Source organism: Aquila chrysaetos, chromosome 6 (assembly GCF_900496995.4).
Source record: "Aquila chrysaetos chrysaetos chromosome 6, bAquChr1.4, whole genome shotgun sequence".
Lineage (NCBI taxonomy): Eukaryota > Metazoa > Chordata > Aves > Accipitriformes > Accipitridae > Aquila > Aquila chrysaetos.
In genome coordinates, this window is record NC_044009.1 from 25687025 (window position 1) to 25706415 (window position 19391).

A 19391-nucleotide genomic window follows, 5' to 3' on the forward strand; every position below is an offset into this window, starting at 1 on the left:
AATCAAAATGGTGATGCTAACACTAGCTGACATAATTTCTTGTTTATCTTAACCATCTGGTTTGTGCTTCAGTTTATGCACACTGCTGGGACTATTATATCATATTGTCTCTATACGATAATAATGACTCTAAGCTAGTTTTTACCTTTAGGAGCCAATACAATAAATACTTTATTAATAATGACTTTGTTTATAAAGTGCATCGGAAGAACTTCACTGTACCTCTGCTGTCTCAAAAGATGAGATAAACACCAGCTTAAAAGTTCCCTCCCAGCTTCCTTCCATGTAGACCATTGGTAGATTAAGAGTTCATCTACACAGTTGCTGTAAATTAATTCAGAAAGGGTCAAGAGCACGTTCCACCAGATTGCTTCAGCCTGGTAAGAATTCAGCTATACAAATAGTGTGTAGTGCAGACCACCATCTCAATACTTGCCCAGTTTCTCCCACAGGGTTTTTAGCCTGTGCTAAGCTCTATACTGCTTAGATACTGGTATCTAAGGTTGCAAAGTTAAAACACTTGTTAGGTGGCATGGCTGGCAAGAGTGGCTTTGGGACAGACATATGCTGAGATCAGTTAAGGTCTGCATTTCTTAGTATTTTATTTTCAGTTGTTAAAAAGGTCTCACCATGAAGTAGAGAAATTATAATCTTAGAAGTGGCATTCAAAAGAACAGGGCAAGGCACGTATCTTTAATCCTCCTGTGAAGTGAATAAACAAAAATGACTATGCCAACATACTAAAAAATGGAAGTGGAAAAAACAGTACTGCTTTGTTGCCAGACAGCCTGCAAAGAAGAACAAGCCATAGCTGGCACACCCCTCTGCCTGTTGTAAGGTCTCTTTTTCACCTCTTAAGTTTGTGTTTTCTCCCTCTCTTCAGGAATGCTGAGAAGACCTATCACTACTAATCCTGGTCCTTACAGACACAACAGTCCCTCTGTTCTTAGGGTCTTCCATCAATTATGCGTGCTTGAGCATCCTCTCCTTTCAAGGTACAGGCCAAAAAAAACTTGGTTTAGTATAACTGCAAAGCTAATAAATTCTGTATTCTGCTAGGTACATAAAAAAAAGCCTCTTACTACAGCTGCTTATTTATGTTGTATCAAGTATGCCAGTATAATTGAAGTATTTTTTTTGTGATTTACAGCTCAAGTGACTAATCACCATAATCATTACCTTCTTTTGGGGAACACAGACTGAATTGTGGTTATGTAACTTATTTAAGGTCTATTTGGCATCTTCTGTGATTACCTATTAACAACGCAATGGTAGCTTGCAGAGAATTATCCCTTTGCTAAAGCAGAAATGCACAGCAGTTGTCAGAAACTCTGGATATACTGAAAATCCTCTTTACTGCAAAGGTAATCCTGAAAGGTTTCCTTTTTTGCTATTACACTTTCCTTCTTGCCTATTCCCTTTCAGCCTTCAATACACAAACAATGTGCTTAACAAATGCCACATATTTCAGGCAACTGGACTGCAATTTAGTCATAACCTCCTCCACCCCCCTGTCCCCAGCAGGACCATCCATTTCCTTCTGAAGTTAAGCACACACATCTCTTTGCAGGGTAGCTCACAAGCAGTAATATTTGAACCTGACCAAATCCCTTAAATGCAGATTGCAGCACTTGACCTAATTCCAAGTTCAGTGGTCAATTTAAAAATAAAAAACAAACAAAAACCACCACCAAACCCACCACCGCAACAACCACAAAACACAAACGCACTGTAGTGCTTGCGAGTCAACATTCAGTCTTGCTGGTAATAGGGCATTTCCTAACAAGGAACCTTCAGTATGTCCCCTGCATCTTTCTGTAGCTTTGTCAAAAAAGAAAGTCTCCCCTACTCTGGAATCAAAACCTTCACATCGCATCAGAAGCACATGGAAAAGGACTCCTTAGATAAAAAGCTACTGTGTTCTGCCTGACACACAGGACACACCACTCCTTGTTGATATCTCGTCCTGCTTTCTAAGACAGGTCACCCATTAAAATAACATCACCTGTGGACTTAGCAGATGACACAGCTCCTTTGCATCCCATACCAAATACCACCGGTGTCTCTAAGGTGTCTAATGCTTACCCTTGTATAACAAGTGCAATTTCTTGAACTGTCCATTAATCAGAAGGAAAAAACATACAAGATAAAGACTGATGCATGAAGAATCAATGTTCTGGTGCAAAATCAAATACCCATCCCACACCAAAGCAGATACATGACACATGGTGTAGCAAAGGACTAAAGCTTGTCTAATAGGGACCGTGAGATCAAAAGCAACTTATTTTGCAACAAAGCCAGTATTGTTTTAAGCTGTTTGCCATAAGGGAAGCTGAACACTCTGTACTTGGACTGCAGCTTTGGCATGGCTACCAGCAACATACTGGAAGTTACCTGAGACTAACTGCAAGATCTGCAATAGAGAGAGAACATAAGATTTCAGAGATCTGAAGGCCACTGTATTCACCACTGCGTTGAATGCAACAGAGCAGGAAAACTTTCTTACCTGGGTTCTGGTTATAAAATGGTCCTCCATTCATCTGGTTCTGAAGGCTTGTCTGTGATGTGATCGAAGGAGGACGCCGATATGGCAAAGATCCCCCTATTGTTGGGGGGGTGTGTCGAGATGCAGGTCTATTCATGCTGTAGAACTGAACTGGGTGACCTAGGTTAGAAAGAGAAATGTATTAGCAGAGAGAAGAACGATGCCTGCCTTTTTTATATCTGCATTCAATATTCAAAGGCTTGGAAAGGTTTCTGGGTTTTTTGAGACAGTCTGCATCCTCGGAGCAGTCAGCCAGTTCAGCTGCCAGACTGGCAGGACACTGGATGTCTCAATAGCAACACAAAAAACAACTCTCCCAACTGCCTGTACTCAGCACTGCTCACAAAAGCCAGTATGAAAATACAAAGGGGTCTAAGCTACAAAGTTTCAAAATGAGAGAAAATAATTCCCAGTTATCCATTTTATATAATGTATTATAATAACTTCTTGCAAATTTAGTTATTCATAAAACTGCAAAAAAACCCCACTTCACAGTCCAGCAATTAAGCAATATACACGTACAAACTAACTATATGCCATTTCCAAGATACAAAGCTGTTACCTTCTACAACTGAAAAACACAATACTAACTATCTTAGTGCCATTCAGGAAATATGCAGAGAATCATCTGGGGAGAAAAGAATGTTAGAAACTGCTTGAAGGATGGAATAAATGAAATCACACTCAAAGACCCTCTTTCAGGGAGCTGTCAATTGAAACAACTCCTTAAAAATTTGCTCTCCATTTTAATCACTTCCTGTATCAAAGTAATTGATCCTGAATCTAAGCAAGCAATAAATGAAGCAAGACCATTAAGCTATCTTCTGTGCTCACATAAAGTGCTCTGGCTTATATACTGTATATAACAATAAACAGGATTTATTATACCCATATGGGTTATTACCTTCCCTAACTATTCTGCCTCCACCATTTGTGCTAGAGTTAGATTTCAGAGTTTGCAAGAAAACAAGGGATTGTCACTGTGGTTGTGGAGACATGCATGCAGGGAAGTAAACAGGGAAACAGAACAAATGAATGTGCAATTTTTTAAAAACCTGCATTGTTCTCCACTATATTTTGATTGCTTTGCAAAACTTCGCACTAAGTCAATAAATAAAATGCAAGTTGCTTGCTCTGTTACTTGCTTCTAAGAGCAAATGCATGAACTACAGAGTCACATTCCTCCTGCTTTGTACAGATACGTACACCTCAAAAAATGCACTTTTTACAGGTGAGGAAGAAGAACAGTTAAGGAGCAATCCACCTAGTATATAGGCTTTTTCACATTTTTCCTAATGCATCTTTCCAATGTGTCTGTCTCCCTGTTACTTAATGCACTGGTAGAAATTGGTGGTGATTGGAGAGAAGGGAGGAGCGAAGAAACAGGTATAAGAGATCCTTAAGAACCAAAAACTACAACCTCATAAATGGTAAACTATCCAGTTTCTTCGAGCACTTTATTTCAGAGAAGCCATGCAAAAGCAACCTCACTAATAGCACAGGGAAACAAAAGATCTTAAAAATAGTAAGTAACCTGAAATTTCTCTTATGCAATTGTGAATGTGATTTTTATACCCATTAAAATACTAATCTCTGCTTGATTTTGACTTGTCAAAAATACAGAAGCAATATGGCTCAAGAACTGGGATACTGACAGTGCATCAAAAATGGAAAACCGATTGAGGCCCCATATGACACAGCTCATCTTCTGAACATGAAAGTAGTTTATACATCAGGATCATCTTCTGATACCAAAATTCATCACAGTTTGGAAGCTTCTAGTCATAGTCATACATTCTAGTGTAAGTATGCTCTAATTTTATGAGAGCCACAGCACCTTAAACTAAATATGATTTCAAGAAAGTTTCTGACACCTGGTGAAATTCTTACTAAGACCAACACTAATAAACACACAAACCAATTCACACCGTTGTGATCAGCCTCCACTATAATGAAAAGTAACAAAGCACACAGGTAGCCATACATGAATTTGGCTCTCTAAAGGAGATCTTTACAATGCTGGTGTAACTCCTCATCAAAAGCTGATACAGAACAGTGTTATGGTTAGTAAGCACTATATGCTGCAGCTTTAGCATATGAGAAAATGAAAAATGTAGGATGATTTCATAAGCATTAAAAAAAGCAAGTTGCAATATACACCATAAGTACCACCTATTAAAACAAAATGCTTTAGTACTATTCTGCGTAATAAAAAGTTGTATTTTACCTGACACTGAACACAAAAAAAATTGCCTTTCTTCATCAGTTCATTGAAAGGACACTTGTCATTTGAAAGCATTGAAGAGACCAGTCATATAAATTATACTTTGCCAGATGCACTTTTTTTTACTCCATTACTGAAAGAGAATAATCAGACCTAGAACTAACAGTGCTGGTTCCCCCCAAATGTAATTATTCTAGGAGATTCTCAGTATGCAAACCGCAATAAAATGATACTGTAATAAATAATTACATAAATGTAAGAATAAGAAAGTGATAAAACTAAATGATCGTTGTTTATAAAACTAGCACACCTTGAATTGTTTACTATAACCATTACCTTATAGTTGGATATTAGCAGGTATTTTCTAGTTATATTTAAAAAAAAAAAAAAAAATCACTGCTTCTGAAGTAACTTTGAAAAGCCTTGGATCGTGATGACATCTGGGTTCACCTGCCCACCAGCTGGAGCAGACACTCACCTGTAGAGGGTGTGGAAGAAACAGCAGGGGGAGTTGGAGAGGTGAAGCCATCAGCAAGGGGCTGAGCTCCTGCAGCAGCAGCAGCAGCATCTGGGGCAGCAGAGGAAGGGGCAGGAGCAGGAGGAGTGGGGGCAGGAGCAGAGGTAGCAGGAAGGGGAGAAGTGCCAGCCGAGCCAGCAGGGGCTAAGTGAAGAGAGGAGGAAGAGGTGGAGTTAATAAGGAGGTATGTTAGCAAGGATTAGAGAAAGCCTTTGACTATTCAGTGTTAGCTATTTATTAGATGCTTAGTATTTTAGAATGCACGAGGAGATGAGAGAAAAATGGAGCTGTTAAAGAAAGGCTCATTCCTAAGTACACAGCAAATGAGGGTCAAGCAAATCCACTTCTTCTTTCCAGGTCTGAAGGGAACAACCCAGAACTCACTGAAAGCCATAACTTTTGAAAGATACGTTTGCACTTTGTTACGTACGCTTCGATCTGTAGCGCGGCTGCCCTTCGCCTTTATACGAATTAGAAAATACAGAGAAGAGGAAAGCCAAAAATTTCCACTTCTTTGGTTCAGAAGCATCATGTATTTCAGATCACACTGCAAGCCAACTATACACTCGTCTTCACTGAAAGGGCTGAGCAAAGGAAAAAGGAATACTAGTATCACTTCCTATATCTGGAAAGACTGGGGCGATTACATTGAACAAGTGTCTTTGTGACAACTCAGTTAGGCTTGCATTAATGTACTAAAGATTTACCCTGTACCTGCCTCTCATTTCATCTAATTTTCTAAAAACATGCTTCTATGTATCTGCATGAACAGCCAATGAAAAAACATTTATTTGCTTAAAAGGACAATGAAGTTCCCCCCAGCCCACTTAAAAAGGTGTTGTGTCCTACCTAGTCACATGCAGACAACCAGGCAAAAAAGTCTGATAAACAAATTAATATATAAAAGAAGCATTAGAGCACATCAGACACTCCCAGAAAAGATACTACTTGATTCAAACTCATACTATCAATAGCAAGCAATTTTCAAGGCTTGCATGTTTCTGGATAATGAACTTTGAGACTTCTCTTGGGGTTTAGGAGACTTGCAAATGCTAAAGGTTAATGCTGAATCAGAAAGAGGAACAGCAAGTTTCCATTCACCTGGATAGACACTGGGAGGAGACGGTGTGGGAACAGCAATAGGAACACCCACACTTCCGCTTCCACTGTTCTCTCGACTGCTGCTCCGACTACTTGGGTGGCTTCCTCCACTACTCCCACTGCTGCTGTAAGAAACCAAAATAACCCAGGGTATGAATATGCTGCTGTGCATGCTGAAACATAAGGTCCCTCATATATCACCTTACTAATTCAAAGGAGCAACAGGGAACAAGAGAAACGAAACAATGATATAAACCTATACAAAGCTTAGTCTTCCTAAAACTCTTCACTTTGACTACAACACAACAGCTTTTTCAATTAGTCTTAGTGAACTTGCCCAAAAACGAAACACTTCTGGAACCTTGTTCCAAAGCATGTCATTCCAATATTGTTAAACCCCTAGTGAACAAATACAGACCTTTTTCCTATAACTTATAAAACATGTAGACTGTTTAGACTCTGATTTATATGCTTTCATATGAGACTACTGAAATCTGGAAATTGTAAGACCGTAAAGTAAAAGTCAGGTTTTCTTATATTTTAAGTCCACCTGTTTAGCCACCCTCAAGTACTTATGATGTTTAAAAAGTAAAGATTTCATGGGAAGCATTTAGACCTGTCACATCACGAAACTCTTATTATCCTAGAGAAAAGGCTAGCTTTCTGCAGAACCTTTGGTAATACAGTTCAGCTTTATTCTGTGTTTGAAGTTATCAGTATCCTCAAAATACAATGCTCTTTTTCAGCTGCTCAATCTATAAACATCAAAGACTGTTCAAACAAAAATGTGAACTATAAGCATACTATGCGGTCCTTCAACATGTAGAAGGCAAGTTGTGTACAAAGTCTTTTCCCAGTTTTGTAAGCATTTTGTAAAATAATATCATGATCTACCTACTTGAAAGACTTCAAAATTTTAGTAACTCATTAAGTACTGTAATGAAGTGATAGCACTAAAATTAAGGTGACTAGGGAATTAAGTGAACAATCTTAACACGATTCACAGTTTTGTGAATTCTGGTTTTATTAGAATGCATTCTCGTCATGCCAAATGATATTCCCAGTCCGTATCATGAATTAGCAAGCTTCACTGTAGAGGTGCAGATAGACTTGATATTTATCATAGCATTTATTGTCCATATGCTTATACAATACTAACCACACTTTGTACAGGACTACATTGAATACCTGTATGTGCGATTCCTCTGATTCACCGAAGCTGTTCTAACAGGGCTCTGTTGTGAGGGAGCCATATTGCGTGTTGGGCTAGGCACATAGTCATTTGGTACAACCGGAGGACGTACTGGCTCCAACGTACGATAGGGAGAGTGACGCCTACACAAGGACAAGCACATTTCACAAGCAAATTAAGATAATACAGACAAAACCAAAGATTTTTCATTCTTTATAAGATAGCTACATACTAATCAGTAATGGGAACTAGAAAAAATGTTTTTCTGTAAGTTTTAAGTATCTGCTTTGTAGGATGAGAAAAAACAGTTAAGGATGTTCTTCATGTATTTCAATCTTCCTATTAATAAACTCTGCGTTGCACATCCCATTGTTATTTTAAAGGTAATCCATATCCTGTTTTAAAATAAAGCACTACAATCTGTATGTATATACATAATCACATAACCAACAAACAGCGTTCATCCCAGTTTTTAACACATTTTCCTAAGGTCAAAGTCAAGTTCATAGACTTAACAGAAAAGTACTTTTATCACACACAGCACGAATAATTAACGAACAGTGCCACATACTAATTTTCCAGTTGTTCAGCACCACCTGTCAAAGCCACACAATTAACGACTTTTTACTCTAAAGCATGTAGTTGTTAAGTGTTCTGCAATGACAAAAAGGGTCCTGTTGAGAAAGGATGATGATGCCCATCGTCTTCTGGCAGAAATGTGCTAACTGATATATAAGACATGACCAATATAAGAGGATGCAGATGTAACACCTCTTGACCTTTGTGAATGGTTAAAACAAAACCAAAAAACCCACAAACCAAAAAACCCCACACTATAGAGAAAGAAAGAATCTTCCCTTTTTTCCCTTCTGTTCACCAAAGCTGTTTACACATTTGGTAACTGCACTTACCCGATAGTTCCTTTTCCTGACATTGGTGGACTTGGTGGCTTCTGGGTGGGTGGTGTTGTACGAGGCAGCCCACCCATCTTCATATTCTGTGTGCTGACCTGCATGAAAAAATGGGGAAAAAAAACAGCCTTCACTAAGCTCAGCTTCTAGGGGGAGAGACACTGAGATGCCTTTAGCAATTAACTCTAAGGAGGGGAAGGTTTAAACAAACAAAATAATTGAGAGGCCATGCAATTTATATGCAATTTCCACTCTGCTAGAAGTAAAGAGTTGCGCTCAAAGGACTCTTTATTACATAGGCTTTTTAAAACTTGTATACACAAAAAGTGAATTTGCCTTTAGACTATCCCATAAACATTAAATCACTGACAATACAGACACTGTATCTAACTTGGTTAAACCTCCCAGTCACCTTTTGAGATAAAGGCAGTTATTTCAGGTTGCACTACTGAATGGTAAATTTGCAAAAATATTTTTGAATACTCTTTAAAAATACTAAGGTTTATCCAATAGGCCACAATTTAATGTAATTCATCTAAATATGGAGAAGTCACAGTAATCTCCAAATATGATCCATTAATGTTTCAATGTTTTCACAGTACAGTATCAAAACTTTTAAAGATAATATTTATTGTAAATATTATTTATGTATATGTAAACATAGAGGGAAAGTATATGGAGAAAAATACAAAGATGTACTTTTTTCTCCCACCAAATCTGTAGCAATTTAATCTCTAAGAACTGATAAATAAATGGACGAGGAGAAAAATATTTAGCAGTCATGTGATGTAACTGCAGTTGTCCCCTCCTCCACTTTCAGATTAAAATACTAATTAAGTAACTTTTATATAAAAGAATTTACTCTAACTTCTTTAAAAAACTCATCTGCATTCCTGACGGACTGATCAATCTAGGAATCATAAACCATTGTTACCAATGTAGGCATTTTGCTTATCTATATACTGCCAGCCAAGCATAATTCCCTCAATGCATGCACCCTTACAGGAATCAGTACATGGTCTTCTTACAAGTCTCTGTTAAACAGCTTTGATTTATGAATGCTCAAACTATTGCTTAGACACAGAGATATTCAACAAACCTAAATAAGTATGCTTACATCCCTTTTTCTGTTGTTCCTGTCATGCTCTATTTCACAGTGTTTCTTATTTCCAAAATGTAAGTTTTGCCTACTACCCCCAGCTCCCATATAAAAAAAGGCACAGTGATCAAGGCATTAAGAGTATTTGGAAACATCATTAAAGGCAAATTACTCCTTTAAAATTTGACTATAACAAGTCGCTTAAAACCCTGGCAATGTTTAGATTTGTGAATTGATAAATATTGAGAACAGTGTAATATATACAGTATTCTAATCCACTGAAACTTGATTCCTTGGCTCTAAATAATCCCAGTGCTATCGCATTTTCAATCTGCTGGGAGGAAAAGAAAACCAAACGTTGGAAGGTGGTTTTTTTGTCAGACTCAAAAACAGATGTTTGGATTTAGTTGTGCAAGAGTACTTTGTAATGTCAATTTAAGACAAAATTCTTTCGCACAGCATTATGAAGTCCTTTAAGCCAACTCTAAGCAACAAGAAATCTAAAGTTAATTCAAGTGAGGGATGAGGTGAGCACTAAACTACAACTACTTGAAGGGAAGAGGGAAAGTGTAAAATGAAGTATATTTTATTCTATACACGGAACATTAAGAAATAGCACAAATCTGAATTTTTTTTTAAAGTTGCAGCACCCCCTGTATTTCCTCTTTCATTAAAGATGCCTGTTTCACCCTCCTACCTGAGTTGTCCAAAAAATACACAAACAGAAACCCCCCCCCACCTTAATTATACACTCACTGCATTGTCACTTGCTGTATTTTCAAACAGCCCACTAAGCCTAGTGGGGCAGGGGGTTTAGATGTCTTTAGATGACAGTAAACTTAGACCAATCTGTGTGTCCCTGAATACTCCATTTAGGTGTTTTAATTAGCTACACTATTGTTTCTGACCAGATGAGGTAACCACTAGCTATCACTTTACAGTTAATATAAAATTCCATATATTTAACCATAAAGAATCTTATTATTTGTATACAATCACTGCAGGAACAAAAATGAAGTTTTAGGCTTCTACTGGGCTACAGCTACATGAAAAGAAAGGACAGCAGAGGTGGAGGATGCAGTGACATCACGCAGTATACAGTAAGAAGTGGAAGTAATACTTGCCGGACTAATGCACAACTCCAGTGACTGCTAGTACTTTCATTAACACTGCGAATAAACATATCCTTGACATAGGATGGGAAGAAAGCTTTAAAAAAATGTGGCCAAAGAAAAAGTGATCCTTTTTTAGCCAAGAAACTTTAGTCACAAAGAAGCCACCCTCAAGAAAGACTAAATTGAAAGATGGGAAATACACTGACAGTAAGCTTAGTTTCAGGCTCTTTGAAATTACTTTTCAACATTGAAATCAAAATGTTGAAAGAGCAAGTAATTAAAGTTTACAGGGCTGTCTTCAAATCTGACAGGATTGATGGCTTCAAGATCAGCTACTGTAAGTTAAACAACCCTATCTGAGTAACTTCCCCTTTGACTTATGGCCAAAAAAATCACAGAAGAAAAATGAAGAATATAAAATTATTCCAGCAGTTCTGATCAAAACGGACAGATGTGTGGAAATATCACGCAAGACACTAAAAAAGTTTACAGACTGTCTTGAGGAAATAAAAAAGAAAAAAAGAAGAAAATTTTAAACTATACAAGTTGCAACTTCAGTTGAGATACAAACATTCTAACATTTCCAAGTGTCCCCTTCTATGATGACTTCTACTAGGAAAAAAAAAAAAAAAGAAAAAAAAAGAGGAAAGCCATTAATGTCCACCTCTTGCAAAACTTTATTCTATTGCCTTTTCCATTTTGCACATATGGTTGTAAAGATAGTTTCCATACACAAATCCTCATCCACACACATCCCTCTTACAAACTTCTAAAATCCAAGGCAACCACCAGAACTCAAGGTCACATTTCCATTTGCTGTCAAGTTTCAAAAAATCCATTTGCTGGAGTAAGTTGGAATTTGCCAGAAGTTGTGCTGTTTCTGACGACATTTCCCCTAGCTCCGCACAGCTGGAACTAACCAGATGCAACTAGATTAATTAGAGGGTGAAAGCAGAGGAATGCATTTGTCTGTTGGTGGTTTGTTTGACCGCAGGCTGCAGGACCCCACAGATCCGTGACTGGTCTGTAGTTAAAAGCTTGCAAATTCTTTTAGGAAACTGTGTGGCAAAACAGAGCCTGCAACCAGAAACACAAAGGAGTATCTCTGCCTTTGCTCACAACTGCCAAAACAGCTAACAACTGTGCTAAAAAAAGAAAAAATTAAGAGAGGCAATAATGGTTTGGGCACAAAGCTCAGGAAAAAAAAAAAAAACAGCTGACTGTTCTAAAAGCAGGAAGACTACCCTGTGAACTGACAAGTAGTGCACAGGGTCTATACAGAATGCATGCAGGGATTTTTCCATTCTCTTCTTGCCTCTTCCAACGGAAGCAAAAAAGTAGAAAATAAAATATTACCAACTGAAATTACAGGGAGGAGCACCAAATAATTCTAGGGAGATCTTGGATAAGCTTTTTTTTTACTGGATACCTTGCAGAAGCTTTTTATATGTGAACTAGCAAGCACCTGCACTACAGATGAAAATGTCTTCTACCAAAGCTGTGACTCTGTCAGTACTGGAGCTGGAATTTGAAGTTTTGCTGAGGAAGAAACTGCACAAACAACTTCAAATAAGCAGATCCTTGGTAAGTAACACATCCTGGAGGACAGTCTGAGATCCAGCTCCACAGTAACAGCTGTAAAATGAACTGTAAAGAAATGGACCACTACAGACCATTCTATTTAAAAAGGGTACAATAGTATTTCATCCAATATTTTCTACATTGAGCTACAGGGTCAGTTTTAGAAAGGTAACATCTGATGACTTCAAGACATGATAGGGGACTGGACTAGAACCCTTAGAAAATGATCATTTTAAGTTTAATTTTTTGAATGATTAAGACATATTTATCCAATTTCTATTTTTGGCAAATAGTTTTTCATAGATCCCAGTGATGAAATCACCTTCTTATGGTCCTAGATATGACTGTGTTTCTTTCATTGTTACATTTTTATAAACATTTAACAGATTGAGCTTCTTTAGCACTCCACTGTACAAGAAATTTGTAGTGAAAGAAACTGGTTAAAACTGCAAAATCCTGCAGTTCATTCAATTCAATTCTTGGGAAAGTTTTCATGAGCAAAAAAAGTCACTGAACAAGAAGTGCAGAAATACATAGTTGGTCAGATGTAAGAGCTGGTCATCAGACGTGCAAAAACTATTTGCACGAATGCACTGTGTATTTACATGGCTGTAAGTCACTTACCTGCAACAAAGATTTCAATCCACATTTTTACTCTTCTGAAGAACATCTCATTGGCAGTTCAATTACCAAAACAAAGTGATATTTTTTTTCCAAAAATCCTAAATACTAGATATTCCACACAATCAAACCTCAGGAGGAGCCAAAATTGGACTCAGCCCAGAAATTTTTAAGTGGTGCTTTATGGTCACATCAGATTTTCTAGAACTTTCAGGACGTCAAAAGAATCATCTTTTCCCCAAAATCTAATAAGAAAAGGTGTCCCAACAGTAATGTTCCATGGATTATATTCAGAAACTTCAAGCAGCTACCCAAACTTCTTGAGCAGTTTTATGCCTGACTCCAGCAAAAAGAACCTAAGGCTGAATGAAAACTACCTTCCCACACCTTGCTTCATCTCATTAACGCTACAGAGAGGATGAACAGATTTTTGGCCCATCATCTGCTACCTCAAAGTAAATTCCTTTTCAGGCTGTGCTTAGCCACTCGAATACTTATTCTGCATGTCTAACTAAACCATATGTTTGTCAGTTGATTAACCGGTTGATAGGGAAGTGAAATGTCTAAATTTCAACCCTGTCTTGGCAAATGACCACAAGTAGAAGCTTCAGCAAGTGAGTTTACTTGTTTTTACCACATCCACCTATGTAAACTAATTGAAGAACCAAGTCTGGTAAATGTAAAAAGGCTTAAACAATGTCATTTTCAATTGATTTGCCAACAGGAGATGCTACAAATACTCCTCTGACTTGTAATTGGAATTTTCTTCAAAATCTGTTTAAAATGTAAATTCAAGCTACCCAGACACAAGCACAGTTACTCCTGCTACAGTCAGTCAGTTTAATATTGTAACTGTTAGCTAAGACTAAGGTTTCTTTGCAGCCATGAAAAAAAAATGCAGGCTAAACACTTCTTATCCAACCTCCCGTAAGTGAAGTAAAATTATTATTCACATGGAACTAGGGTTAGTAGCCGCCTTTTAGTTTTCTTCTTTCAGGCTGATGCACAGTGACTATAGTGAGACTTAAAGAGTAACTTATGTCCACTGAGAGGTGCTGCGCTGCCTTTTGCCTTTCTTCCTTTTTTTTAAACCCACATGTTTTGGCAATGAGAAGTTGATTGACATATTGTGATTTCCCAAATAAAATTTCTGATCAGGTTTACTCCAGTAAAAATAAAGAAATATTTTAACTGGCGTTATAACAAAAAGTGTTATTTTCATTCCAAACCTATAAATAGAAAAAAATAATTTTCTCTGAAAAGCTGAAGAGACTCTCATCACCACTGCAGATGATGCACAGATATGGCAGTTCACACATAATCTATAATTATACAATTGTAAATTATTTTTCTTAGGATGGTCTTTACTTGTTTGTAACTGCAACTGCAGAGAGCAACAAACAAAACTGAGTTTGCAAATTGTTTTTTTAAGTTCACTGAGAAAACCATCATCCAATATGAACTGCACCCAGAATAAGGCATATTCAGCATTAGAAGTATCCGTTTTGTGTGGATAGACAGAAAGAGCCAGGGAGGAGATATATTTTGCAATTCTCAAATAAAAAGCTTTTAAACACTACATGACTTGAAATACGGTATCTCACACACTTATGTAAAAATAAATTTCAAATGACACGCGAGAAATCTCTCATTTATCAAAGATTTTCCAGTGTGATCAGATGCACTATATACACTTAAATATCTTACTAAAAGTACCATCTGGCCAATTCCATAGGGGCATCATTGGGATATCTACAGTTAATACCTGGTTTTACAGGCAATCTCTTCAGCAATGTGCAGGATTTTCTATTAGCTTTTTCCAGTCATGGAAAATACTTAGTCATGAAAAATATTTCACATCAACTTGGAACTTCATTAATTAATGTACACATACTACATATTAGTATTTTATGTTCTAAAATACAGTTTCCACTTTAAAACTGTGGCGCTGCTACTAAAAAACTTTCGTTCCCTCTTTCCCCAAAACAGATGCACTTCAGGAAGAGGATGATACCACAATACTCAATAAAGGCTATAACCTATCTATTAATTAACGTACTATGAACTCCAGCATAGTACCGTGTAACTTCATTTAACTGCTTGTCTAATTGTTTTGATGCTTTGTATTGCTACTTCTGCAGCCACTAAGACTACTAGCATTTCAACCTCTTTAAGATCCTTGAGAATTTGACATACTTCAGAGTTCTTTGATGTACTATTCATTTAATATTCAACTAAATAAATCACTTAGCTTGTTGTTTAAGAGTTATTAAATATTTTACATAACTATCAAATGTATGAAAATTTCTATGTATGAGTGCCTCTCAGTATTTAAATAGTGCTAGCAGTTTCTGAAAAAATTAAGGATACTGCAACTTTAAAAAATAATATACAGATTTGAGTTTGTTACACACCTTCGGAGCCCATTATCTGAACCATCTCACACTGAAACATTAATCTAAATCAACTCATAACTTACACCGTATATAGGATAAAAAGAATATTACACAGGGGGAGGCTCATATTCAGCTGCTATCTATTCACTGTATCTTTTTGTCTACACAAGGTTAGCACAACATTCCTCCCTTGTAAATGATCTGGTAGATATGCTGAAGGCAGTCAGTATTTTGCCACAAAGCTTTTAAAATGAGCTATGTTAGCTTCCTTACATAAATACATCAATTTATATCACAAAATGTTTATCTGCAATGAAATCATTCAACAGAAGGTCTGATATACAGGAGGGAGAGCGGGTGTTGTTTTAAACAATCAGTAACATTCATGTTAATCATCTCCCCGTGTGTAATAGTCTCAGAATAATAAGAATGGAAATCCAGCCCTGGGGTTTCTTACCTTAAATCTAAGCAACCACTTAATGCATAAATGGAGCAAATAAAAGAGGTAAGGAAAAAAAGCATTGAAAGGTTAGTCGGAACTTCAGGATATGAAGAGAAAGGAAAAAGAAAGAAAAAAGTTAAGCATTCAGCATTAACAAAATAATGTATCAGTAGATCATAGAAAGAGTGGTTAAAGCAGAATGTGTCATGAACAAAAGATTTTCAAGCTGAAACTTTTAATATACATTGACCACAAAGCCTTTAGATTAACACCTTAAAATTAATGCTCAAATGCTTGTACACTGTTTATTCAAGTTCCTACAGTGCTAACAAAAAGTCAGCTTCTGTCAGAATGGATCGTGAGATCTAGATGAATTAACTTCAGAGATTAATTTATTTGAGCTGTCAAAAAATAGCCTTATCAATACCCTGAGCTCATTTAAATTGTTACATGCATTAGCATATTTACAACTAGCTGAAACAGAAACCTCTAGAATATGAAAGCTAATGTATGTTCTTTTCTAGACAATGCTGTTAGTTAACTCTTAACCTGGTGCCATGAGATCTCTCTTTAACAAAGATCAAGAGCAAATCATTACATCTTGTAAGAAGTACAGCACTCTATATGTATACTGCACCACATATCAGTATTTTCTAAACTAAATTTTCTAAATATAGTAAGACATTAACAAACAGCGAAATCTTATTTTAAAGCCTAAGTGCTAGCTTTTTGACATTAAGTCCTACATCTTAGTCGCACAACACCATGTACCTTCTTTCGCCATAATAATTTTTTCAAAAATACTAGTCTTTCTATTTGAATATCGTTTGATCTGTTTTCAGTTCAGCTAATCTAAACGTATCATTACATTTCGTACACTTTTTGTAACACCAAACATTAAATACGGAGAATTTCAACAGTGGAGCAACCAGAGTGACTACTCTGTTTCAACCATTTAGAAGAGACCCTAATGTATTAAAAAAGAAACATAATCTGATTTACTAGAAAATCTCCTGTCTTTGAGTTTAAAGTTCCACAGATCTATTAACCAAAACGGTCTCTGCTTCATACAGTTACATTAGAGGGTCCATGAGCAGAGACCTTTTCCTCAGCAGCACTGCCTGATAATTACAGTGCCTTAATACACACCACTTTGAATGGATCAAGCTTTTTTGTTGGTTTTTTTTTTTCATCTTCTTGACTAAAGAACTCTTTGGAGGGAAGAACAGATTGGAAGACTTTGTAGCTCAGGAAACTCAATTTGAAAAAAATTGAAGGCATATCTCTTTCAGACAAAAGGTTCTTCAGATTTTTGCAGCATTGTAGCTTCAGGGAGAGAAGATGAGGAGAGACTACTGGAATGATATAGTGGCACTTAAATTCTCTCTCACCTATTAAGAAACCATATTGTAGAGCACCTTTTCCTGAAGGTGGCATTCACTGATGCTTCGAATTTCTGAATGGAAGGAATAGGCGCTCAAGCACCTATACTACTACTCTCAACATGGCATACTGGATTTCTTGGCCAAGGATGCTCCCTGTATTATCTCCTGTATTATTCTCTGTCCAGTTTGCCATCTTTCTCAGGGGCTGCAATAAATGCCTGCTGCATTAGCTCTTTGATTATCCTGACAATGCATAATTCTGGGTCCAGGTACTAGAGAGGAAGCCCTGTAGCAGAAAAAGGACAAAGAATGCAGACTGAGGCATCCTGCTGCTAACTGAAACTTTAGTATTATTTATGCAATAACTCCTTCTGAATACTCATTTGAAGGGAAAAATGCCACAGCTCAAGCAATAAAGAGCTATAAATAGGCAAATTTAAAGCTCCTACCCCTTTTCTTTTTTTCTTTGTTCTCCAGCCAGAGAGCTAGTAAACTAATCTGTAGTTACTTAAGCAGAACAAAAACAACAGGTTCATAAGCACAACTGGCCACTTTCTCCCCATCAGCGACAATGGTTCTTTCTTCTGTGCTGAACACAGGATTAACCTGATTGGAACACATCTATGGATCTTAAGGATAGCATGATTTCAAGTTCTCTGCTTATTGTTTCACAAGTACACAATGCTTCTTCATTTTATAGTTATAGTACATTGTATATATATCATTTGGAAGATGTTTCAAGCATATCACAAGCATAACAAATGGATGCAAATACACATTTGAGTCATCATCCATTTGATGAACTATGTTCTTTCAGAAGAACGTAATTCATTGCATCACAGCGAGTATGATTATGCTACATTGAGGTAAGTGGGATACCAATTACAGTGGTTTAGAGCCAGTGCTAAGTACAATTGTGCTGCAGAGCAATTAAAAACTATTCTTTAATGAGTTCTAAAATAATCTCCTTAAAACAACAGTGATCATTAAAATATTAGCAACAGTAATCCTACAGGTTAATATGCTCCATCCATATCCAGAAGGAGTTCTGCTGACCTGCATAAATTCTAAATCTATAAAAATTGGCAGTAGATTTTAACAGAAGATTGATAATAATTTCCTGGTCAAAACTGTAGTTATGAATGCTGGGGTTTTTTGGTTTGATTTGGTTTGGTTTTCCAAATCAAGCTTAGAGTCACTTGTCTTTTTAAAATCTGTTTAGAGTTACAAACTGAGGTTAACTCTTTTGGTAAAAAATGGGGAAAAAAGACTTTCTGTTAATGAACAGGATGTTGAGAAGACTTTGAGTAAAATTGCTTGGGAAAGATTTAAATTGGACTGTTCAGAATTTGAATTTTAATTGTTTGCTTAAACAACCTATTGCCATTTAAAGGGCTATCCAAGCAGACAGTTCAAATTGAACAACATAGATAACTTAATGCAGTTAGCTGTCAAGCAAAAGAAATTCTGGTGTACTTTGACTGGAAGAAGCATCTTACCTTACTGCTACTTAGCAGGTTTACAGATTTGTTAGTTTGTCATGTAAAAATGACACTGCTTTGTGTTATTTACCTTTCTTTTCCTGGAACTTTAACACTGTCAGTGTTCTCATTTCCGTATTTGTTTTCCTGGCAGCACAAGTTAACAATGAGCTCACACCTGCTAAGACTGTGTTTACATTCAGGATGTGCTTTTAAAAACGCATATCTAATCTTGCACATGATATTACTGCTGTTGTCTACACTGATCTAATGCTTGCATACAACAGCCACCAGTTGTGTCTCAGTCTGATCTTTGCCCTGAAATTCCTCCTTTTTTCCTGGTCTTAAAAGGGAGAACCAGCTGACTTCAAACCTGGCAGCAATATTCCCATTCTGAAACCCCATATGGCACAAAAGTTGTAGAGACAAAGCACACCACAGGATATGGGTATAACTGACTCTGACAGAAAGAAGAAAAGGGAGCACATAATACTTCTCATGCAAACCCTTTCTTTGGGTGAGCTTCAAAGTAAATGAATGGCAATTACAGCTAGATCATACTTTGTGGTGCTAATTCAGGCAGAAAAGTGACCGTCATTAGCCTTTCAGTTCTCAGGTATATCCCTGGCAACTGATTCAAACAATAAAGGCAGCATCACACAAGTAGGTATTCAGAAGCATTTTAAAAAGTGAAACCCATAGTCATGAATATCCTCAGAAATAAGATTCAGTGGGTTTGCAAGGTTTAGAAACACCGGGGCAAGAGAACGGGAAGGGGCAA

At 36.9% G+C, this 19391-nt stretch overlaps 1 protein-coding gene across 18 annotated transcripts in view; it reads right to left on the reverse strand.

The window, feature by feature from the left end:
• ABI2 (abl interactor 2) overlaps positions 1–19391 on the reverse strand; it is a 70966-nt gene that overhangs the window by 14002 nt on the left and 37573 nt on the right. For 4 of the 18 annotated variants that reach the window (XM_041124012.1, XM_030016503.2, XM_030016500.2 and 1 more), the window contains 5 exons: positions 8491–8588; positions 7576–7722; positions 6388–6512; positions 5248–5430; positions 2507–2665 (listed from right to left, as the gene is read on the reverse strand). In XM_041124012.1, the coding sequence (XP_040979946.1) occupies positions 2507–2665; positions 5248–5430; positions 6388–6512; positions 7576–7722; positions 8491–8588 (712 nt within the window). Of the gene's footprint in view, positions 1–2506; positions 2666–5247; positions 5431–6387; positions 6513–7575; positions 7723–8490; positions 8589–15759; positions 15778–19391 lie in introns of all 18 variants that reach the window. The other 14 variants (XM_041124010.1, XM_041124013.1, XM_030016508.2 and 11 more) reach the window with 6 other exon arrangements.